Below are 23,049 nucleotides of genomic sequence, written 5' to 3' on the forward strand. Positions count from 1 at the left end.
ATGTCGGGAAAGAGCTCTTCTTTCATGGCGTCAAACATCAGACTTGCCTTTTTTCTTAGGTTTGTTCTACGAAACACACCGTGTGGGCTTATAACTGCCAATTCAATTTCACCCAAATTTAAAAAATTGTAATCTATTTCTTTAAGCGTGTAATCCGGTCTTGAATTTTCTGGCACCACTGCGAGAAGCGAGAACTGTCAAAAGTTGAGGCAGTTTGTTTTGTTTTGTTTCGAAGAGTCCACGTGCGTTGCTGGCTTTTGCGGCAACAGAATTTAACTTAAACTTTGCTTTAAATTTATCGTTTAAAAAAGCAAAAGTCTAAAAATGGTGCGCCGCCTGAGAAAGACGAAGAAAAACCAAAAGTACAACTACAACCGGAACCGCAAGCGACTGGACAAGCAGCTGAAAAGCACCGGTCCCATCAGATGGTGAGTTCTTTGGCAGTGATCCGTGAAATCCGAATTTGAAACGCTTATTTTACTTCCAGTCTGGAGATCAAAAACGCGCTCGATCCGCGCAAGAAGCTCAGCGCCAACATCCGGGAGATGGGTCTGGCGTTCAACGTCAACCGAACGATTCCGGTGCCGAACGCCAAACAAAACCGCATACAGCTAACCCGCTACGTGAATGGGTTCCTCGAGGAAGATGCGGCCGATGTGGAAACGAGCACCGAAGTGAAGCGACCACCACCACCGCCGAAGATCCACGTCGCCCAGCAGCTGGAACAGGAAGCCAACGAGTACGTGGAGAGCCGGTTTCGACTGCCCAAGGGCCAGGTCAAGTTCGCCTGTCGGATGATCGATGCGTACGGCTTCAACTACAAGGCCATGTCGCGGGATCGGACCAACTACGAACAGGACACGTGGCGCCAGTTACGCCAGAAGGTGCGTAAGTTTTTGTCCATTCCGGAGCAGTGCACGCCCTACCTGGAGAAGAAAGGTTGGCTGGACTGCGAAATGGACGATCCGAGCGATCCCCGGTGGAAGGAGTACGGCACGGACGATGAGGAGTGTTGAGGTAAGAATAAAGAGTGATTTTGGTCTTGTAAAGTTACGTTTTATGTTTATTGGTTTTTTGAGAAATTCCTTATATTTAACAAACGACCTTTGGACAACAGTCCGGATATTTTTTGGATGTATCCCTTGTTGTGCGACATCCTTTGGGCACTGCCGCAACACCACATCTGTAGGGAAGTTTAAGTTATATATCACACAGGTAGCAATTGCATTACAGATTCTTTCTTACCCCGTCACACTCAGAGTGTAGTCGTTGCTGCAGGTCCACTTTTCGCAGTTCTTGTATTTGCTAAATCCCTTCTTGACCGTCGTCTGGCCATCGTAGCACTGGCCAGGATAAGCTGAGTGTCTGGCGTTGGCCATTGTTCTGGAGTAACCGTTGGTGAACTGCAGAATGCAGCAAATTAGTAGAGTCACAACGAAAAGAAACTTCATTTTGTAAAAAAATAGTTTTGCTTGAGGTTACTAAAAAGAGATGTACGCGAATGAGATGTAAGCATCAAGTGATGAGACTAGGTACATTTCACTTGCTTTATATAGGATCGACGAAAGCTAGATTGTAAACATGATAAGGAAGCACGACTGAGAGTTTGGATTTTCCATCGTGATAATCCTACAAGCAGACGTGCATCCGCTCTAACTCCTCTTTTAGAAGAACTTGTTTGGCATTTGGCGTAGATGATTCCCAGCATGTTGTGCCAGTGTTTAGAGCACACTTATTACGCTAATCTTTAAGGCTCCCGAAGACCCTGAGAGTCTATATAATAAACCAAGTGAGATATAGGGTAAGAACCGTTAAGTGCACTCAAAGAGCTTTTAAGACGTTCTTCTTAAGAGCTTATGAGAACAGTCACATGAAAATATACCTGAAGTCGGTTTTTCCAATGAACCAATGTTTTCTACACATTATTCATGCTAAAAACAAGACGTTTTTAACTGGCAACAAGCATAACATTACTTTAAACTTAAATGCCAACCAGAACAAGTTGAGTGCCGTTAAGAAGAGCTCTTAGTGCCGATGCATGTCTGCCTACAAGTTGTTGTCAAAACATGGAAATATCGTTTGGTATGAGAATTCCCTGTTGATCCCAACAATTATAAATTAATGGACGGGTGATCCATGTCAATTGTGTACAAATTTGGATTCATCTTCACCGATTTGGAGTTAAAAACCTGGGGGGATAGTCCTATTTTTTAAATTGAGTGCATATTTCTGGAGTTTTTTTTTTTTTGAAAAGGACCTATAAACAAAATTTTCATTTTTTACTTTTTGGGTGTTTTTGAACACCCCTGACTCAAGGCGGTTCTAAAAACACCCAAAAAGCAAAAATTTAAAATTTTGTTTATAGGACCTTTTAAAAAAAAAACTCCAGATTTCAACTAAAGTTTTGACCTCACCATCGGGTCCCTGAGACATTTTTAAGTAGATGTCCTTATTTTGGGAAATATTTTCCTTTTAGTACACGAGATTTTGAATTTTGAGGGTCAGAGTTTTATAATTAGGTACCTTAAAAAATTGCCCTCGCGTTTGCGTGTTTTGTGTTTTGCAAACTTGTAGATATTGTTTTGGAATCTTAGAAAAAAATAGTCACACTGTAAAAAAAATGATTATTATTTTTGAAAAAATCCATTTTTTTATATCTAGAGCGTTTTTAGGGAGGGCCTCGTGGCGCGGTGGTTAGCGGCTTCGGCTGCCGATCCCTAAGTTGCTATGGGGCGCGGGTTCGATTCCCGCATTATCCTCCTGGCCTTCTATCGGATGGGGAAGTAAAACGTGACTCACCACACATAACTTTCGGACGCCTAGAAATGAGCAGAAACCTGCAACAGAGACCACAAAAGACCCGGGGGTCGTTAAAGTGGATTGCTTTGCTTTTTTAGCGTTTTTAAAAAAATGGTCCAACGTTTTCATTTTTTGCATTTTTGATGTTATTGAGTAGCCCTGATTCGATGCGGTTTCAAATCTCCCACAAACAAAAAAAAAAACTTGTTTATTAGACCTTTAAAAAAAACTCCAGATATGATTTAGACGAAAAAAAAAAATCTATCTATGAAACTATGGCACAATCATAGAGCCACGACTCGATTCAGGCTCCATCTTGAGCCAGATCGACTCGAGGCTCGAGCCAAAATTCGCAGTGGGAAGTTGGTAAAAATTCATTTAGAAGTGTTGCCATGTATTCGAATAAACATGATCTTTGAAAAACGAGGAAAAAAGTCGAAAATAATTGTCTATTTTCGAGTTAGTCCGTTGCAAATATTTTTCAAAGTTTATGTCACCCCCCAACCAAGGTTGGAATCACTCTAAAACATGTTAGAGAAAAAAACAAAATTGAAGCATCACAAGTTTTTGAAACAATTGTTAACAATTAAAATATTTAAAAACAAGTTTCATTAAATTTATGATGCATCAGGTTATTGCATCAAACATATTTCAAAGTGATTGCAGCTCTAGTTGCAGCCTTGTTTCACACATCGCCAAGTCGCCTCTCCATGTAGGCTCTTTAGATAACATTACTTTTTACCTGTAATTTACTTTTAAAAAGTCCAAGCTTAAACTTTACTAAACATATTTTTTTAAAGCTCAAAAAATTTCTCATAAATTTGCTTCAAAGTTATTGAAGATTGGACGAAATGATGACATGGTCGGAAATAGATGTTTTCAGGCATTTACAAATCTCGAAATTTTTAAAAAGAAAAATACAAGAGAGATCATTTTTTGACATTGAACATCGCATAATTGCTGAATACTGGCCACTTAAAAATTCAACAACGCTATGTAGAAAAATAAAACTCGTTTTTCTTTCGGAAGCAACAATCATCGGTCCAATCCTCAATATCTTGAAAGCAAATTTATAGATAATTTTCTGATCTCTTCGGAAAAAATACATTCCGAGATAGTCAAGCTTTTTACACTGGATAAACTCGAAAACGGTGAATTTATAAACAAAAGTCAACATAATTTTACGACTGTGTGTGTGTGTGTGGTCCAATCCAATACCCGCTAACCGGTAGCGATATTATGGGAAAGTATATGTTGTATCAGACTTTGTATATGCCGAATGCTGATACAACTTATCTCAGTCCCGGGTATTAGGTGGTGATAGCCCTCGCGCTGCTTCCAACGACCCGTTTCAGAATGACAGAGCTCCTTGCGGTCCAATTCCGAGGTCGCTGGGCATTGTTCGGCCCCGCCTAAACATAGAAGCAAGCATCTGAAGGAAACTCGATCTATATTTAGACTTCCAATCCCGTCAGGCAAATCAGGGATCAGCGCGTATTTAATATGAGAAGATAACATGTTTCAACACTACGGATCAATTCGCTGCTAGAGTGCAAACCTTCTGATGGCCGACTGCTTAGCGTCCCAGACCACCAATCCAAAGGTGTGAGTTCGAATCCCACCTGATTCATTTTAGTTTTTATTCATATTCAAAGTTCAAATTTCTGATTCCAAATTTCAAAGGTACCGACCGGGATTTGATCCCTGAACCTTCTGCTTGTGAGGCAGAAGCCGTAACCATTAAGCCACGGAGCCGGTAAGTCAACATAATTTTACGACTCGTTTTTTAAATCATGTTTTTTTTTTCGAAAAATAGGCAGAATTGCTAAATTAATTTTAACCATCTTATGTCTTAGCTCAAAAGATGACATTTTTATTCATGTATTTAACGTTGTACACAAAAAGACCCTATTTTTCAGATGTGTGACTATTTTTTCTGAGAAGCAATACCTATAACTTTGTCGAAGACATCAAATCAATCGGAAAATCCTTTCTCACATAATCGGAACACTTTTGTGGTAATTTGTCAATAGGATGCAAAATGCAACTTTGCTGTCGACCCTGCTATTTTTAGGACCTTTATTTGGACATTCTCTTGCTATTTCACTAGTAAACGTAGTACTTTTTGAACAAAAAACTTCATTTGAAGAATATTTTATCCATAGCAGCAAAACACTGCCTGCAAATTGCCTGTTCCATGATTGTGGAATGTTATTGTGCCTCCCACAATTGTGGAACACCTGAATTTTACTGATATTTTCACAAAAAAAGTTATCAGACCATTCATAAAACATTACTAAGCATGAGTTTTATTGGTTTCAGAGTGTGAAGTCAATCAGGGTGGCCACTCAAGTCGGGAAATCGGGAAAGTCGGGAAAAAGTCGGGAATTCGCCAAAATCCGCAAAAAATCGGGAAAAAGTCGGGAATTGATGATTTTTTGTCAAAAAGTCGGGAAAAGTTGGGAATTCCAAGCAAACTTTTTTGAAAATTAATTTTAACTCTTGAATAATTTTGTTATATTTTGTACAATTTTCAAATTAAATTCACCGAATTCTGCTTTTTTAAATTACTTCGAATTTAAGGATCTTTCCACAATTTCAATATATTTGAGTATGGAATAGCTGTTTAAGACATTCAAAATCTTAATAAATATTGGATGCAGTTGACACCGATTTCCAAAATTTTTTAGATCAATCTAATGATCTCTATTCATTTTTGTTTATCAACAAGAGGTAAAGTTAATGAAAAACTAACATAAAAATAGAGCCTGGTGCCCAGCTTAGAGTTATGATTCTATTTAATTTTGTCACATAGATTGTGCATTTGAAAACTGATTTCAACTTGAGTTTGGCAATGGTTTTTAATTGTTTAACTAAATTCATTAAGTAATTTCAAATATTTTTTTTTTCCAAATATTGCCCTTGAACTTTTTTCCCTCCGCACGGCTGGGACCTTGAACCCATGGAAAGCATGGGACGGTCGGAGGGCTTGTAATGCACTTTACCAATACGGAAAGAGCAGGGGAGCATTTGTTCCCCATACTAGCGCCAGTCAAAGATGTTACACATTGATCTTTGCCGAGTGGTGTCTGGAAATATTAATAGTTCTTTATTAGTTATTTGAAGAATATTTACAGTGTCACAGTTTTGAAGAATAAATCCAGAAGGAACCGAATGATCGAATGCTGCCTGACGAAGCAACTGGAGCGTACCTAGCGGCCGGGTTGCGTAGCGTAATGGAATTCCGATTTCGATATGATGGTACCCACGGCGGAGCTGGTCAAAGAACGACCAGGACAAACTCGTTACTGGCCAATTGCGACTTATACTGGCGAAGGTGATCGAGGACATCTGACGGCGGTTGCGGAGTCGTCCTCTTTAAAGCTAAGTACTCATGCATGATAATCGTATTACAGGCCTGCCTTTCCTGGTCATGTTTAATACGATTAACTGCAACACTAACCACTTTAATTTTCAGAAATATTGACAAGACTTTTGACGAACGTGACAGGACAGGGAACTGTAAGACTGTAAACCATTTTATATAAGTTTCGACCTTTTTATGTGGGAAAATTTTGCCTGAGGAGTGTTTCTTTGCTTCTGTTAAATAATTACCTTTGCTGATTGAGTTTAAACCTCAACATATGAATTCATTTTAATAATTTTGCTTTTGTTGGAACAGTTAAGGGTCACGTAGTAAAAGTCCGTTGGTGTGTGGATAGTGTACCCCGTTTGCTCGAGTTCCTTGGAGCCAGTTCTGTAGGTTTTAACAGTCTCGACAGTTCAAACCTACAGCACTGATTTTGGGAAGCTTGTGCGAATGGGGTTTTTAATGAACATTGGGGGCGGCGATTGAGCACGAAGTTTCGATTTAGCATATTTACATCATTACACGATTACATACTCTCACAAACACAATCTCATTTTAACCTACCCAATCATGTCCTCAATCCCCGCTCCCATGGAGTGCGAGCGATCCGCATGTGATTGACACGACCATTACCGTTCCTTTACACAACCGGACTTGGATTGACTTGATCCTGGCTATCCCACCTCGATCCGAAAAAAAAAAATATTGCCCTTGAACTTTTTTTGTGAGTATAAGTATAAGCGTTGAAACATGATGAAAATATTGAAATTGCAAAAAAAAAGAAATTCGGAGTTATGGTAAAATTGTTTAAACAGTTTTTCTCTTCAAACATTTTGCTTAAAATAAGTGGGAGAAATAGGAATAAAATTTTAAATTCAGTTATCTTTAACGTTTTGCCATTTCCAGTTGAAACGGATTATCAAAAACTATACGTTTGTCAATTCGAAAAAGAACATGAAAGTTATAAGTATTGATGAACTCTCGATTTTTTTGGGGACTAATTGCTTGTGTTTCTACTCAGTCATAATAATGAATTTCCATTTTTGAAGTATTTTTTTTATTTGTTGTTCAGTTTCTATTATTTGAGCTTTCTGGAAAAGTCTGGAAAAAGTCGGGAATTTGAAAATGGGATTTGAGTGGTCACCCTGTGTCATTATTTTGTTAAAGATATGTACTCCTGGAGAGAAAAAAAGTTTGTTTACATCGTAAGAAAAAAGTGTTCCGAATTTGTGGATTTCATAGGTCAATGTTTTTATTTAAAAAAATGATATAAAACGTAAAAATGTACACCCGGTCTAAACATCAATTGAAAGATCGCAAGAAAAGCTTTCACAAGAAGGTAAAAGCAAATCATTATGTTCAATTATCGATTTTCTATGATTTGTTGAACATTGGCCGATCTGTAAATTGTTCCGAATATGTGGAATGACTGTACAGATTTTTGAAAACTTGTATGGACGAACTTATGGCAAAATGACTTTTTGGGTCATAGAAAAAGTTTTATCCGAGTAAAAAAAAATCAAAATATTAATTTCTAAAAAATTGCTGTTTCATTGATATTTTGCTATTTCGTGACATAACTGAAACATTGTATAAAGCATTTTGTGATACCTTTTTTTTAAAAAATAAAGATTAGGCTTGAAATTTGACTTTTAGTTTGTCTTCTTTTATTTTTAAATGATTTCCGAACAGACAACTTTTCACAATATCCATCACTTGGGGCACACTTCCTTCGGACAGCAATCTGGGTACCGTTTGGAACTATCACTCTTTATTTGGCACCCTTGTTGGGCCACAGCTAGGCCACATCTGAAAACACAGAAGACATTGAACATTTTTTTTAAAATGCATAGATAATATTCAACTCACCCCACAACCTCCAGCCCGTAATCGTTGCTGCAGCTCCATTTCTCACAGCCTTTGTAGATTGTCGCGCCTCTGTTCACCGTCGATTTTGTCACCGTGTCGTAGCACTTTCCGGGATAAGCTGGATTCCTGGCGTTGGCGACATATCTAGCGGCACCACTCACAATATGCAAAACTCCGAAGAGCACTACAGCCAGCATAAAAAAGATCTTCATTTTTTGTTTGTTTGAGTTTGTCCAATGTCCACCTTTAGCACAAGCAATCAAATTGTAACTGACCACAAATGCGATCGCGCAGTTGGCTCTTATATGCAGAAGTCAAAGTCGATAATCGGCTCGTAAAAGAATGAAGAGTGAAATGTGTAAACCAGTTTTGATTGTGGATATAACTGGACGGAAAAACACATCCAGTTCCAGATTTCAGTGCGGGATTTCCCATCTTTTGATGTTTGTTGTCGTTAGTGATAATGGTTTAATACAATAATTCGATCTGATTTTTGTCTTTCTGAAATGCTGTTATATTGTTAACTAACATTTGATTTGCAATCATTTGCATTTTGCATCACAATTTAGTACAATGTGTGAACTTAGCACATGTCGGAAAACGTATTTTACACTCGTACAGTGCACTGGATTTGCAATCCGTAGTTGAGCAGTTCTCTACGAAATCGATCTTTTTTTTTTAATTTTAATTTTTGTATTTCGTTGTAAAGTTAAATTTGCAATCAAAAAGTTCTTTTGTGAAATTTTCATAAAGTGCACCGTTTTCAAGTTATAGCCATTTTTATGTAACTTTTTAGAAAATAGTCGCAGTTTTCCATTTTTTTAATTAGTGCACATGTTTGCCCAATTTTGAAAAAAAAAAAATTTGAAGAGCTGAGAAAATTCTCTATATTTTGCTTTATTCAATTTTGTTTATACGACCCTTAATTGCTGAGATATTGCCATGCAAAGGTTTAAAAACCGGAAAATTGATGTTTTCTAAGTCTCACCCAAATAACCCACCATTTTCTAATGTCGATATCTCAGCAACTAATGGTCCGAATTACAATGTTAAAATATGAAACATTCGTGAAATTTTTCGATCTTCTCGAAAAAAATATTTTCAAAATTTTCATAACTCGGTCAAAGATTTTTTGCACAACATGGAAATTTCTGAAAAGTTGGCATTTTATGTCTCCTAAAACATATTTAAAAATAAAAAAATAAAAATAGTGTTTTTTTGCAAATCAAGTTTTAGTGACAAAAAGTTAAATTAAAAATCACCATTTTTTTTTACCGTGTATCATTTTTTTTCAGTGTAGTCCTTATCCATACCTACAACTTTGCCGAAGACACCAAATCGATCAAAAAATTCCTTCAAAAGATACAGATTTTTGAATTTTTATATATCATTTTTGTATGGACAGCTGCCAAATTTGTATGGAAATTTATATGAACGAACTAATGATGCAAAATGGCTTCTTTGGGCATACCAAAGGCACAAAAAAAGTTTCAGCCGGATTAAAAAATACAAAAAAAAATCGAATGACCGAATCTGAGAGAATTGCTCAGATGTCAAAAAATGTAAGATCAGACAAAAAAAATAAAGTTGCGCTAGTGTTGCAGAGCAATGCATTTAAAACTAAATTCAGCTGATTGTTTTAAATTTCCATTGAAATTCTGAAGTTTTTTTATTAGTTTTTTTTTAAATTTTGAAGTTTTTTTTTAATTTTGGCTGCAAATGCTTAAAACAAAAAAAAATGTTAAAGTTTTACTGCTTTTTTCTTAGATTTAAATTTTATCATTTTTTAGGAATATGAATAAAACTGTTTTTAAAGGATAATATTTGTAAATTATTGAAAAAAGACACACACACACACATCACTACCAAAACTTTTTTTTATGTTTTAATTCAATTTAATTATTTAAACTTTTGATTGCGAAACAACTGCAATCATTCCTTAATGAAATGTAATTTTTTACTTTTTTGTTTATCTCCTTGGCCAAAGTAAAAGTTCAAGTGAAATAAATAATTACAATTTTATTTTTAAAATTGTAAAAACCTAATTAATCGATTTTTGTAGGTTTGTGTTATCTTCCTCTCATAAAATCTAAATATTTGTATCTGATTCGGAACGCTGCTTTGCGAACGTCAATGCTTACGAAAAATTAGGTCTATTAGTTTGGGCACCCCTGGTTTATATTTTATAATATTGGAATGACAAATAAATTTATTTTGGCTACTTTTTATACTTCCGAATACATACACAATTAGATTTTTTACCCAATTCGGTAAATTTTACCAATTTTTCAAATACCGAATTCAGTAAAGAAACCTGAGTGTGTAGTTTTAATAAATACGTAGGTACAACTTTGACCGAGACAACAAAACGATCAGAAAATCACTTTGATATCTCGGATGAGTTTTCAAAAAGCCGTAAGAGCCACCGTGACCTCCGACACTAATATTCGTTTTCCTCCAAATTATTTCTCTAAAATTTTATTTATTTTTAATTTAGGGCACTTGGAAGACGTGTAGATGAAAAATCTTAAGCATTTTTTAAATTGTTTTTTCGTGAGTAGGTCGAATACCGATGCAAAAAAAGGTTTTGTTTAACATTGGCTCTTAGGTCTTTTTGAAAAATAATCCGAGATATACAGATTTATATAGGTTTTCAAACCCATTGTCTATGATCAATTTTCTACGGAAAATAAAAAAGAATGGTGAAAGCAACGCAGCAATTTTTTTTCAAATTTCATCGAAATAAAAAAACTCGATTTAATCCCAACTGGGGTGAGATAGAGCCTTGCTTACAAAAGGAAGATAACGGCAGTTGAATTTTTTCAAAGAAATAGCAAAATAAAGAATGGTCCATTCATTAATCAATTCAAAACTCAACATGATTTTTTCATAAAACTGAAAAGCGCTGGTTTTTGCCATGGCCATGGTAAGCTGTGCTCGCACACAAGCATTTTCAGTTTTTTAAATCAGAGCAAATTATTTGTGAGGCAGAGAATTAGCTCAAAATTTGCGATGTTCGTAATGTTTTCTGCCTATCGCTAAATTGTTCGTATTCTCTGAGTGTTTTTTGCACTTTTCAAAATATCAAGAATTAACGAGAAAACAAAATAATTCCGTCTTGCTCCAGAGCGTTAAAGTGGTTACAAAATGACTGGCAGAAAGTGTTTCCACACCCGAGAATTTGCCGTGTTGTAAACGATGTAACGGTAAAGCCGCATAAATGTTCTTGAAAGCTTTGAAACGCCTACTGGAATTCACTAAACTGACATTTAGGCGTTAGGCAAAATTGTGAGCTTTCAATAAGCAAGCCAGAAAATTATGTAGTATGCATTTAGGCGTTTTTGGGATTGGGAAGCATACTGCGACTGAGCGCTCGGTGAGACTTCACTACGACAAACGCACGCTGGGTTCATTGCCGACGAGCCGATACGATGAACCAAAATACTAACACACAAAAAGGCTCGTACCGAAGCTAGAAAACCAAACCCGCGATGTGCGTTGTCACTGGCGCATGGGAAGCTTGGACGCTCACCAGAAATTCGTTCACTCAGAGATCGATCAGAGAATGAGCAAAACAAAAAAGAAAGGCAAAAGAATGAGCATGGGGCTTCAGAACGGATAGCTGCTTGCGTCTAGTATGCGTTCACTGAAGCTTAGCATAGATAATCATGAAAGGCGATGTGTGATGAACGAGCAATCGATAAAGCAACTTGCACTAAAAGGGGGTAATCTAGTATCAAAACTCTATACGCGCCAGCATCACGCGCCAGCATTGCTCGCATCTGCATGTGAAGCTCAACTTGACAACTTGTCGACGAGGCGTCGAAAATCGATCGTCCATGTTTTTTTGCAGTATTTCGAATGAATATTTCTCGAGAAATGATTTGGGAACGTAGCTTGATTTGGCGTCGGAGCCAAAAGCAAACCCAATACCTTTCTTTAGTAAGAAAGGCAAAAATGGAAATTTTCTAAAATCTGTATGGTAAATCCGAATGAGGTCAAATTTGTTTCAGAACCTCGGTTATGGTCTAGATTATGATATGGAGAAAAAAAAATTAGATAAAATGCCAAAGGAATAGTTTTGGCATTTGGTGAAAGTTGGCTTCTACCTTTTTTAGGGGTTTTTCACCCTCATAGTGAATTAGTCCTCAAGCTGTAAATCAAGAACCACATTACTGACATGGATGAAAATTTGGGAGGATGTAGAGCTCGAAAAATGCAATTTTTTTGATAAATAAACGATTTCAATACTTCAATTTTCGACCGAATTTTCATTTGAAAACCGCCTGATCAGGTGAAAACACACTCCGAGTCCCCTTAAAAAATGGATAAATTCAAATTTGGTATGGAACTGGTTCAGGTTCAGCACATCCCCTTTCAAATGCGCCCAAGAGAGCTTAAATCCATAATGTGGGCTCTGAGAAACCCCCTACCACAAAATTGAGCACTTTTTTACCACACACGGACGTCACGCGTGCTCTACAGTAAATTAAGCGCCAAAATTCGGAAATTGAAGATAGACCAATTCTGTCATTGTCAAACGATCGGGCGTCGAAAATCGATCGTCCATGATTTTTTGCAGATTTTTCGAATGAATATTTCTCGAGAAATGATTTGGGAACGAAGCTTGATTTGGCGTCGGAGCCAAAAGCAAACCCTATACCTTTCTTTAGTAAGAAAGGCAAAAAAAAAAAACGCAAAAAAAGTTGTGCGATTTAAAATCTTAAAATTAAATTTATGAACATTTAATTAAATAGCATTATTGAATAACAAAAAAAAACAATTTAAAATATATTGTTTTTAATTTATTTAATCGATAACAACTAGTACATTTTTAAGCACTTTTAATTAGGACATATTACGTAGGGACAGCATTGGGGCCATGGCCTATCGGGTTCTCCCTCGGTCCTGTAGCATCCTGAGCCAACACTTACGTGACCACAACTAAAAACAAAAACCAATTTTAAAATCAACTGCTGAAACTTTGCCTCAAAAACACTCACTTGGTAAAAACCAGAATATAATCATCCGTGCAATGGACGCTCTGACACTGGCCACTTATCTCTCTGGATCTGCCTCTGGGCACGTGGAGCCCACTGCTCGAATGGAAGCACTCTCCGGGGAAATCTGGATGGGTTACATTACAAATTTAGAATTTTCTTACCATTCAGAAATATAACTAAACTTACCAGGGCTTCTTTCGCTTGGCAGTCGTGAAACCGCCGATCGACAATCGTGAAGCGTTAGGTGAATCAGTAGCAGTGAAATTGTGAGAAGGCGCATCGTATTTTATTAATTATTGTTTTTATGGTTTAAATTTAAGAAACTTTACGTATCTTAATTGTTTTATGATTTACAATAGTCGACCAGCGAAACATGTGTACTATTTGGATTCTCCCCGTTTTAAGTATTGAGTCACTTAGATTTATTATGTTATTCTCGATTCTTCTTTGCTCAGCTTGAAATATGTTTGAAAATGTTCTGAAGTTATCAAAATTTCAATTATACAATTTAGAGAGAACAATATCAAAAGATGGTTGTTTGGAGCATCTTATAAAAAAACAATAAATTTTGTAAAGCCTTTTTCAAACCATAACCAAGATACGACGCAAACGTTATCACTTTGTTATTGTATCATCTTTCGGGGCGCAGGCTTAGAAGAGACAGCAGCAGCGCGTTCTCCCAACGATGCGATGCTCACGCTTGATTTATAGCTTCATTACAGTCCGTCTTAATCGGAGGCAATTCCAAATTTTAATTAATTTAATTATACGGTTCACTGCGGGCGTTTTGGAACAGCTCTTGGAGACAATTATATTTGGAAATGTTTTAGTTTATCAGTGTAAATGTTTTAAGCTTATTAAACCAAACATTTTCTTTTTTAAAGGTATTTCAATTTATTCAAGCTAAAAAAAATCATCTTTGAAATGTATTATTTTGTATTTATTACAAAAATTTACCCATATTTTTTACACTCAAACTTGTGCGTCTAAATCCTCTGACAAATTTGCTAGAAGCTCTGCATATGGATTGTTTTATATGGTTAGTGTCATAAAGTTTGATAAGTCAGAAGAGTGTTTTCAGTCACACTTAAACTGTTCTACCGAATTCGGTAGTTGAAAAATCGGTAAAGTTTAGATAGGTAGGGGAAAGTGGGGCAAGTGTAACAAGCTAAGGAAATGCTCGTTATAACCCATTAAAAAGTTAAAAAATCTGTCGGATTTTATTATAATCGTCTTATTCTAGGTCTTGACTAAGACTTTGTAAGAACAAGGTTTTAAAAAATCCTGTTTTTCAATGTAAAAAATTGATTTTAAAATTTTTGATTTTCCGTACGTTCTTCTCAACTAGTGGGGCAAGACGAACAACCCGTTGGGGCAAGAGGAACAATGCATGAAAAAACATGTTAATTTGCTAACAATTGAACTGTTATCACTTAGATACATCAGATAAGAATGTATTTGAAAGATTTCTTCCATTTTTAGATTAAATAATAATAATTTACTAAAAATTTTATCGTTTTTACGAAAAAAAATATTACTTGGATGATAAAGAGTAAATTTTCATAATATCACTATATTTTGAATCGACAATTTTTTTTTACAATTTTTTATCAGTTTTTAAGTACTTTCATGTCTTTATTTCCCAATAAAATATGTTGTTGCAGTAATTCGTATTTTTTTCCATATCAAAAATCCATATGGTACACTTGCCCCACCTGAACAAGATCATTTAAAAGCTCTCATAAAAAAAACTAAAAGTTAAATCATACTTTGTAATAGGTGCATGTCATTGGTAGGGTCACTACTGATCTAGGAAAAATAGCATTTTGATAAAATGAGCCTTAAAACGAACCCTAAGCCTTATTTTGTACTTTCCAAATATTATAAGAAAACAAAGGTTTTGAAAAAAACTTCATTGAATCTTATGCCACGTGGCGTTTACGTTGTTTTGGCGGTTATGTGGTAGTAGAATCAGCTAATTGCATTGCTAGCAACAATTCCTCATACTGGAAATAATCAAAATTGTAAAAATTATAGCCGTACGAGCGATTGTTCCTCTTCCCCCATATGGTCGTCTTGCCCCACCTTCCCCTAAAGCATCTGTCAAAATGAACAAAATTTTACCGAATATCGGTTGCACGATGAATAATAATGAACTTCATAACCGAATTTCGGTAAGTTTTTACCAAATTCGGTAATTTTCAGTTCACCGAACTGTTCAGCAGTTAAAAATTCTGTAAACTTTTACGAATTTCTTTAAAACAAAAATTAAGTGTTAAGTTTGCCGTAATATTGAATATCTGACCTTTTTAAAATTTAGTCTGATCAAAAATTTTAAAAATATTTTTTTGAGGTTATCACAAATGCTTAATTTGTAAACATTGCAAATAGAACTATTAGTTTCTGAGACATTGGTACTGTAAAATAAATGGTTTTGATGAATGGCAAAAAAATAAATTAAAAGTATAAAAATAGAAATTACGAGCTGAGCAATTCTGCACAAAATCGGCCGAATTCGAGCTTTTTTTATTTTTTTGTATTTTTTATTTGGCTAAAACTTTGACATAAAACAAAGAAAATGATATGACCAAAGAAGCCATTTTGAGTCATAAGTTTACCCATTCATGTCTCCATACCATTTTGGCAGCTGTCCATACAAAAATAGTACGGAAAAAAATATCTCAAAAACTCAATTTCCCAAAATCTGTATTTTTTTATTTTCTAGATTTTTTGGAATGTTTTAAAGGACAAAAACCTGAAACTTTTGAGTTGTAGAGAAGAGCCATTGAAGTATAAATAGTGATTTAAAAAAAATAGAAATTTCATACATAAAAATTGTTTGGCCTCATTTTTATGTAAAATTGAATTTGCAATCGAAAAGTACTTTTTGATAAAGTACTCCGTTATTAAAATATAGCCACCGAATGTTTAATTTCAGAGAAATATTTGCAGTTTTTCGTTTTCTTTTAAATAGTGACCATGAGTGACCATCGCTGATTTTTTTTAAGTTCAGAAGATTTGCTATAAAAATGTCAAAGATACATTGAAGATTAGACCTCTGGATGCTGAGATACAGCGCCTTAGCTTTTGGAAGTTGCGTTTTTCGGCCTCCCTTACTTAAAAATTTTATGTATGATTTTTTTTTTCTAGAAATCATTTTTTTTTTAATAATATAAAAAACAAAAAATAAAAACCCAGGACCTAGGAATCTTGAAAGCGACCTAGGACTCCAAAAAATTTCACTTCAAAAGTTATAAAAAATGCCGGTCTCGACTTATATCTTCTTAGAATTTGTTGACTTCAATTCCACACAGCTACGACGGCACCGACTTTCACTCTTGCAAAAAAAAAAAAAAAAACGATTTATATTTAATGATTGATTACATTACTTGCTACTTTTGGCGAACAGTAGGGGAGAGTGGGGAGACTTGATCCCCGGGGACACTTGATCCGAAGCCTGTATCTCTTCAGCATGTGGGTAAAACAATTAGCTTTGTTCTAGAAAGTTGTGCGAAATTAACTAAAACTCATTGTAGAAAACAAAGAAAAAAATTAGATGTTTAGATTCAGTTACACACATTTTTCTAAAAAGTGCTGCAAAAAACTTCCAAGAGATCTTTTTTCTTTGTTTTGATAAGTATAGAAAACAATCAAAAATTATTCAAAAAAATATTTTTTATACATGAAACCCTTACGCATTTGACGTTAAATTTATCGTCATACTATTTTTACAATCAATTGTTTAAAAAAGTGCGTTTAGGGAGACTTGATTCCTGCATTTTTACAGTCACTGGAATCAGCCTCAAGATAAAATAATTGGGCTGGGGTTTCGTATATACTTTCCTTTAGTATAGTTGTACATAACTTACTGCAGTTTGAACCATTTTTCAAAAGTTTTGTAAACAAAAATTACCAGCTTTTGTAAACATGCTCAATTTTGGTCTAAAAAAGAGAATTTTAAGTTTTTAAATGTTTTGCATGCTAAACTTGTTATATTTTGAACACAAACGTACAGGTTTAATGTGAAATTGCTGTAACTTATAGAAAATTCAAAGTTTGGATGAATAAAAAACATTTTGCTTAAGATTTCTTCAAAATGTTGAAAGGGGGATCAAATTACCCCCAACATTTTGAAAATGCCGGTTTAAAATATTTTTTTAAAACGCTTGGCATGATTCGAAGAGTTTATCTGATTAAATACCCTTATCAGCCAAACATAGTTGAATGTTTAAGCTTTCAATTCATGCAAAAAGTTTATAGTTTTGTGAGAAATTGTTATGTTATGTGCGATACAAAAAAGGGGATCAAGTCTCCCCAATCTCCTCTAAATTGGTTCCACTTTGACAGGTCAAAATTAAACTGTCGAATGGAACCAAATTACTGTTTACCAAAAGTAGCAAGTATATAGCACCCAGGTATTGACGATTTCTTTTTTCGTTAAAAACTACTTTTTGCAGCACGAAATTTTACAAAAATTCAAAATATTTTTAATCGATCCCAGACATACTTGATATGATTTTATACGCAGGATAATGCATTTTTAATTGTTTACAGTTTTTAGACTTCTGTTTCCATTAATATTTTGAAGTTCCTCGGATTTTTTTTTTTTTAAATATGTTTAGATTGAGTTACACACATTTTTCTAAAAAGTGCTGCAAAAAACTTCCAAGAGATCTTTTTTCTTTGTTTTGATAAGTATAGAAAACAATCAAAAATTATTCAAAAAAAATATTTTTTATACATGAATTGTTTGATAAACATATCAGTTTTAAAAAAAATAAGAATTTCAAGATTTTTAAGAGTTTGAAGGATTTTAAGAATTTTAAAAGTTTCTAAAAGTACTTTTGGAAATTTTAAAAGAATACAAAATTTAAGAATTCTTAGAATTTTATTTATTTTAGGAATTTTAAAATTTTTATGAATTTTAGGATTTTTTTAGAGATTGAGTGGTTGATTGCTTGTACCTAATATTACCAAATGCATTTTCTCAGTATTTCATCACCATCATTCTGGCCGCCATCTTGAGAGAGTGGGATCGAAACATGAGCTGTTTTATTGTTAAGGGCTGTGATTTGAATGAAACAGTGGTTTTAGAATATTTCATATTTTATTGAACCATATTTGACTTAACTTACGCATTTATTCAAAAGTTTAACAAATATAATAACTACCTCTTGCTGTTCGATTATTGATACCGACTATGTTTTTGCTTTATAATTTAAATCTTTTCCTCGAACTATTGTCTCAAACTTTTCATTACTGCGATTTAAGTTGTTCAATTGTTGTATAGAACGTTATATATTACACATTACCGATAAAATTCTGCCTTTTATTATAAATAGATTCCTAATAATTCGCTCGCTGTCTTTTGCTCAAACTTCAACTTCGGTGATTTAATTGCTTCAGTGGTCGGATTAAATGAGCTGCTACTAGTTGCGTTATAAAATAATATTACGTGCTTAAATAAAACAAACAAAGTTGGGCTGTTAGAAAACAAGTGTCGAACTATTTTCCACTTGTCTTACTTCGCAACTCGTATAGGTAAAAAAAAAAACAATTATACAAAAAATCGCTCTCGCTTCCAATAGTATAGTCAACTTTACAAACAAACAACAAATCTGCAGCTGCCCAGCCCACTCACTAGTTGTGATTCTTGGACTTTTTCTTGGAGAATATCCGGAACACTCCGCTGCCGGCCTTTTTGTCCTTGGCGTCCTTGCCGGCGCCGTTTCCGCCCATGCCCTTGATGAAGCTGGCCTCGCTTTCGCTGGAACTTTCCGCCGATTGGCCGGTGTGGGAGTGGCGACCACCGCCCAGCATCAGCCCGGAGATGTCCGCGGATGGGCTGGTGATGGCGACGTTGGCGTTGGCGCTGCTGCCCGGGCCCATCGGTAGGGATGCCGGCCGCGTGGGTTCGTGGCGTGACTGACCCCAGCCTGAGAGGGGGTGGAAAAAGAGAGGATTAGATAAAGGGGGGCTATTTTTGATGTCGTTCGATGCTAGTACGGTGAATAAGTCCACTAAATGATGGTTTTGTTAGGGGAATGCTGAGGGTCAATTTTAATGAGTGGTTCTGGTTGTCTTCTGTAACAAGGACAGGAGCAATTCTTTTTGTTTCAGAGGTGCTTGTAAAGTTCTTCTCGATTGCAAATTCGATTGATTGATTGATTTTGAGTGTTTTTGCCTTCCTCACCTTACTGAGGAAAGGCTATAAAATCACTCGAAAAATGAACTTTTTAATTAGACCTCCTAGACCTACCTTCATTTGTACATATCGACTCAGAATCATCAGCTGAGCAAATGTCTGTGTGTTTGGCTGTATGTAGACATGTGTACCAAATCAATGTCACTGGAATATTTCGTCACAGGCTCAACCGATTTTGGCCGGAATGGTTTTAATCGATCCGTCTTAACGTCCCCTAAGTTGCTATTTAAATTCATGCAGTTTTATCATGTATTTAAAAAGTTATGGTAAAAAAACTGTTTCATATTAAATTAAAATTATGGTAAAAAGGGTGGTTTTTTCATGAAACCCTCACATGTTATATATTTTTAGAAAGCATATGAGAAAACCTTTTAGGTGGAGTAAGAATTTTTAAGATCTGACTTACCTATCTTAAATTACAAGCAGTTTAAAAAATGGTCTGAATTCACATAACCTCAACTGGTCGGGTCTGATCGCCACGAAAAAGCCGTGTAGAGGGATGCCATCTTCCTCAAAGGCCGTGTCTGTATAATCTTGACAAAAAGTCTGTAGGTAGTCTGTTTCTCTACTCATCACTTATAGGTGCTCTTAGGTGCTGCGATCACGTTAGGGGCGATCAATAAACATGTGGACACTTTAAGGGGGTTGGAATCACCATAAATGAGAGGAAGGCACCAACCACCTAAAGGTGGATTAAGTAACGTTTTTTCAGATTTTGGATATTTTAAATTAAAAAAAACACGATTTTTTTTAAAGTTCATGTCTCTTAAACCAGAGTTTGCACCATAACGTTCTATGGCTCAAAAGATGCCTTTTTACAATTCCGTCGTGAAACTTTTAACTTTTCCTGTTATTCTCGAACCAAAACAACGAAAAACAACAGAATCGAATAGAACCCCTTTTCAAACCAAATCTACTTTTTAATTGATGCTGAAAAATTGTAGTCTTTTCAGTTTATTATTTTGATTTCATCGGTGGATTGACTAAATACGTGGACATTTCACTTACCATTCAAACGGTGTTCTTCGGAGTTCAAAAAATGTTGTTTGAAACTCGTTGCAAAACTTAATTGTTTCAGCACTTGTCGTATTTATTAAACATTTATTTTTGTACATCTCGTGCTAAAAAAAACCTTCTTTTTGCAACTTGTTGCATAAACTACTATTTTAGTAAACATATAAAAAAATAAAAAATAAAAAAAGTACGTACTTTAGGAATTTAACTTTTAGTAATAAAAAGCGAAATTAAAAAAAAATCGAGAAAAAATCCCTAACTAGACACTAAATCAATCAGAAAAACTCTTCTCAAGATACAGATTTTCTTACCCATTTCGTATGACCAGCCTCCAAAATCTTATGGGAGCAATTCTCTATCAAAATCGGAAATGGATTTTATTTGTATTTTTTGATTTGGTTCAATCTTTGTGGAGGCCTTAAAAAATTTAGGGGACAAAAACCCGCAAATTTTGAGCCATAGTATGGTCAAAATATCTGACACCGAGTTATGTATTTTGAAAAAATCGAAATTTCATACAAAAAAAACTTAACTTAATTTTTTATGTTAAAATGAATTAGCAATCGAAAAGTACTTTACGGATTTTGTGATAAAGGGCTCCGTTTCCAAGATATAGCCACTGAAAGTTTAATTTTTGCGATTTTAAAAATAGTGACCATGAGTGACCATCTCTGAACATATTGTTTTTTTAATTTCAGTAAATTTTCTATAAAATTGTCTAAGAGTAATTGAAGATTGGACCTCTGGTTGCTGAGATAAATCAGCTTGAAGAAAAAGAAACAGAAAAAAACATTCGTGAAATTTTCCGATATTTTTGATAGCAATATTTTGACATTTGTTTTATTCAAGACTAATATTTCAAAAGGGCGTAAGATTGAATGTTTGGCACTTTTAAAATGTTAGTCTTGATTCATTTTTTAAAATGTTTTTTTCGAAAAGACCGGAAAATTTCACGAATGTTTCATGTTTTAACAATGAAAATCGGACCATTAGTTACTGAGATATCGATATTAGAAAATGGTGGTTTGGGAGAGACGGTGAGACTTAGAAAACTTCGATTCTCCATTTTCTTTTTCTTTAAGCCGCTGTATCTCACCAACCGGAAGTCCAATCTTCTATGTCTCTTAGACAATTTTATAGCAAATTTTCTGAATTTAAAAAAAAAATATTTTAAGCAATATGAAATGCTCAAATTTATATTCCATTTTTTTTTTATCCTAAAGTATAACATAGGAAAATTTTTGCATTAGTTAAAAGAACATTTTCAGTTCTCAAAAACCAGTTAATACTACAATTTGAATAAAATTCAATGAATTATATTTATAAACTTCAATAAAGACACAAGTTTAAAAACCATTCCATCTTGGAACGGTTTTTTTCAAAAGATTGGAGTTTCAAAAAGAACCGCGGCTCTTTTTTGTGAGCCATGGTCCGTTCGCTCTTTTTAGGGATCCGGCTCTTTGAGCGGCTCGCTCTTTTTTTTGCCCACCTCTAGAATTGATGAAGTTTTACGTAAATGCGAGCAATTTTAATATTTTTTATGTTTTTTGGACCTCAAAGTTCAATGCCCGTTTTACCCCACGAGTAATTCTCGCTGAAAGTGGACCACTATTTACACAAGGTGCTCAAAAATCAAAAGCAATGTACTTTTTCAATAGCCCCCACCAAGTTATGAATGAAACCATGTTTGGTTGGTTAAATTTGTCCTCACCTCGGCGCCACGAAGCTAAAACATTTTTTTAAATTGGTAATTTTTTGACTTAGGCGAGTTCACAAAATTGCTAATAACTTTGCAAAACTTCAACGAACCCTTGATGTTTAGGGGTGTTTTGGAAAGGAAATGAGCAGAGCTTTCGAATGCACTTGTCAGAAAAATACCGTTCCATACATTTTTAAGCCACAAAACACCAATGTATTTTTAAAAGTCATTTTTGAAGGCCGGCGCCCCGCTTTATCGAAAAACTGACAAATCCATTCGAAAGCTGAGACGATTTCACATAAAGGACCAATAAATCTAAGGTGTATGTTCCTCCTATCTTTTTTAACCTTATTTTGATTCTGCGAGCGCAGCGCTCCGTTCGCATTTCGGGCACCCAAATTGTTGCAATATGCTTGTCTCATTTTAAGGTTTTGTCAAAAAATATAGGTGCTCACTTTTTAAATGATAGTTTATTGTCCAAGGATCAAAATGCACTTTCGATAATTGACCAATATTTATGTTTTTGGGTTCTTCCAGGCAATTTAATGTCGAAAAATTGTATTTTTTTACTTTTTTTTTTGTAAAATGCTCATTTACAATTGGGTGGACATTTTTTTCAGTAAAACTAATGAATATAACATGTAGGAAATTTCACCACGAACATTTTTCTCGAGGAGAAAACGTAATTTCGATACTCCAGTGCCAAGATATTTTTTTGTTTTAGTGAGAAAATAAAGTGCCAAGTTTATAAATTTCTCAGAATTAACAAGCACGGCCTATTATTTACATGCGGCATATGTTTTGGAGGCCAGAGTGAGTATGGTTTCTTCTAGTTATTTTGGTCGCTGAATTCGGATCTGGAATCAAATTTCAGATAAGCAGTGAACAGTTATATTTTAGTCACGCTCAAATATTATTTGCGTGTATTCCCCATAGCCACTTAAGGATCGGCAGTCGAAGCCGCTAACCAACGCGCCACGAGGCCTCTCAAAACAATCAGAAGTTGAAAAATATATTCTCCATAAAAAAATCCGTGAGTAAAATATCAATTAAAGGTGAGCGAGAGATGAAATATGACCGAATTCACTAA

General features: G+C 35.0%; 5 protein-coding genes across 9 annotated transcripts in view; 1 reads left to right on the forward strand and 4 right to left on the reverse strand.

Moving 5' to 3' along the window:
* Window positions 1-212: 212 nt before the first annotated feature.
* LOC120414373 (nucleolar protein 16) lies at window positions 213-1,049 on the forward strand. The gene is made up of 2 exons (XM_039575541.2): window positions 213-428; window positions 488-1,049. Exons 1-2 carry the CDS (start codon window positions 325-327, stop codon window positions 1,014-1,016), a joined length of 633 nt encoding a protein of 210 aa, XP_039431475.1. The 5' UTR covers window positions 213-324; the 3' UTR covers window positions 1,017-1,049.
* On the reverse strand, window positions 1,042-1,519 carry LOC120414379 (venom peptide HsVx1-like). The gene is made up of 2 exons (XM_039575554.2): window positions 1,246-1,519; window positions 1,042-1,183 (listed from the first exon to the last, which is right to left on the reverse strand). The coding sequence occupies exons 1-2, from the start codon at window positions 1,449-1,451 to the stop codon at window positions 1,093-1,095; spliced, it is 297 nt and encodes a 98-aa protein (XP_039431488.1). The 5' UTR covers window positions 1,452-1,519; the 3' UTR covers window positions 1,042-1,092.
* Window positions 1,520-7,807: 6,288 nt separating this feature from the next.
* LOC128092261 (U-scoloptoxin(16)-Er13a-like) lies at window positions 7,808-8,318 on the reverse strand. Its single transcript, XM_039575923.2, has 2 exons — window positions 8,039-8,318; window positions 7,808-7,978 (listed from the first exon to the last, which is right to left on the reverse strand). Exons 1-2 carry the CDS (start codon window positions 8,248-8,250, stop codon window positions 7,882-7,884), a joined length of 309 nt encoding a protein of 102 aa, XP_039431857.1. The 5' UTR covers window positions 8,251-8,318; the 3' UTR covers window positions 7,808-7,881.
* Window positions 8,319-12,821: 4,503 nt separating this feature from the next.
* On the reverse strand, window positions 12,822-13,483 carry LOC120414653 (la1-like protein 13). Its single transcript, XM_039575914.2, has 3 exons — window positions 13,228-13,483; window positions 13,042-13,165; window positions 12,822-12,982 (listed from the first exon to the last, which is right to left on the reverse strand). The coding sequence occupies exons 1-3, from the start codon at window positions 13,319-13,321 to the stop codon at window positions 12,883-12,885; spliced, it is 318 nt and encodes a 105-aa protein (XP_039431848.1). The 5' UTR covers window positions 13,322-13,483; the 3' UTR covers window positions 12,822-12,882.
* A 4,646-nt stretch (window positions 13,484-18,129) lies between these two features.
* The window catches only part of LOC120415017 (spectrin beta chain, non-erythrocytic 1), a 166,370-nt gene continuing 161,450 nt past the window's right edge, over window positions 18,130-23,049 (reverse strand). For all 5 annotated transcript variants that reach the window (XM_039576409.2, XM_039576400.2, XM_039576392.2 and 2 more), the window contains one exon: window positions 18,130-18,977. In XM_039576409.2, the coding sequence (XP_039432343.1) occupies window positions 18,682-18,977 (296 nt within the window). In that variant the 3' untranslated portion in view covers window positions 18,130-18,681. The remainder of the gene's footprint in view (window positions 18,978-23,049) is intronic.

The sequence above is a fragment of the Culex pipiens genome, chromosome 3, assembly GCF_016801865.2.
Source record: "Culex pipiens pallens isolate TS chromosome 3, TS_CPP_V2, whole genome shotgun sequence".
NCBI lineage: Eukaryota > Metazoa > Arthropoda > Insecta > Diptera > Culicidae > Culex > Culex pipiens.

What these genes read in the sequence shown, in the direction of transcription:
- LOC120414373 (XM_039575541.2), top strand. Translation starts at nt 325, where the DNA reads ATGGTGCGCCGCCTGAGAAAGACGAAGAAAAACCAAAAGTACAACTAC. An exon ending in AGCACCGGTCCCATCAGATG is followed by an intron (nt 429 to 487) that starts GTGAGTTCTTTG and finishes TTTTACTTCCAG; the next exon opens with TCTGGAGATCAAAAACGCGC.
- LOC120414379 (XM_039575554.2), bottom strand. Translation starts at nt 1,451, where the DNA reads ATGAAGTTTCTTTTCGTTGTGACTCTACTAATTTGCTGCATTCTGCAG. An exon ending in TACACTCTGAGTGTGACGGG is followed by an intron (nt 1,184 to 1,245) that starts GTAAGAAAGAAT and finishes ACTTCCCTACAG; the next exon opens with ATGTGGTGTTGCGGCAGTGC.
- LOC128092261 (XM_039575923.2), bottom strand. Translation starts at nt 8,250, where the DNA reads ATGAAGATCTTTTTTATGCTGGCTGTAGTGCTCTTCGGAGTTTTGCAT. An exon ending in TACGGGCTGGAGGTTGTGGG is followed by an intron (nt 7,979 to 8,038) that starts GTGAGTTGAATA and finishes CTGTGTTTTCAG; the next exon opens with ATGTGGCCTAGCTGTGGCCC.
- LOC120414653 (XM_039575914.2), bottom strand. Translation starts at nt 13,321, where the DNA reads ATGCGCCTTCTCACAATTTCACTGCTACTGATTCACCTAACGCTTCAC. An exon ending in GCCAAGCGAAAGAAGCCCTG is followed by an intron (nt 13,166 to 13,227) that starts GTAAGTTTAGTT and finishes TAACCCATCCAG; the next exon opens with ATTTCCCCGGAGAGTGCTTC. An exon ending in TATATTCTGGTTTTTACCAA is followed by an intron (nt 12,983 to 13,041) that starts GTGAGTGTTTTT and finishes TTTTGTTTTTAG; the next exon opens with TTGTGGTCACGTAAGTGTTG.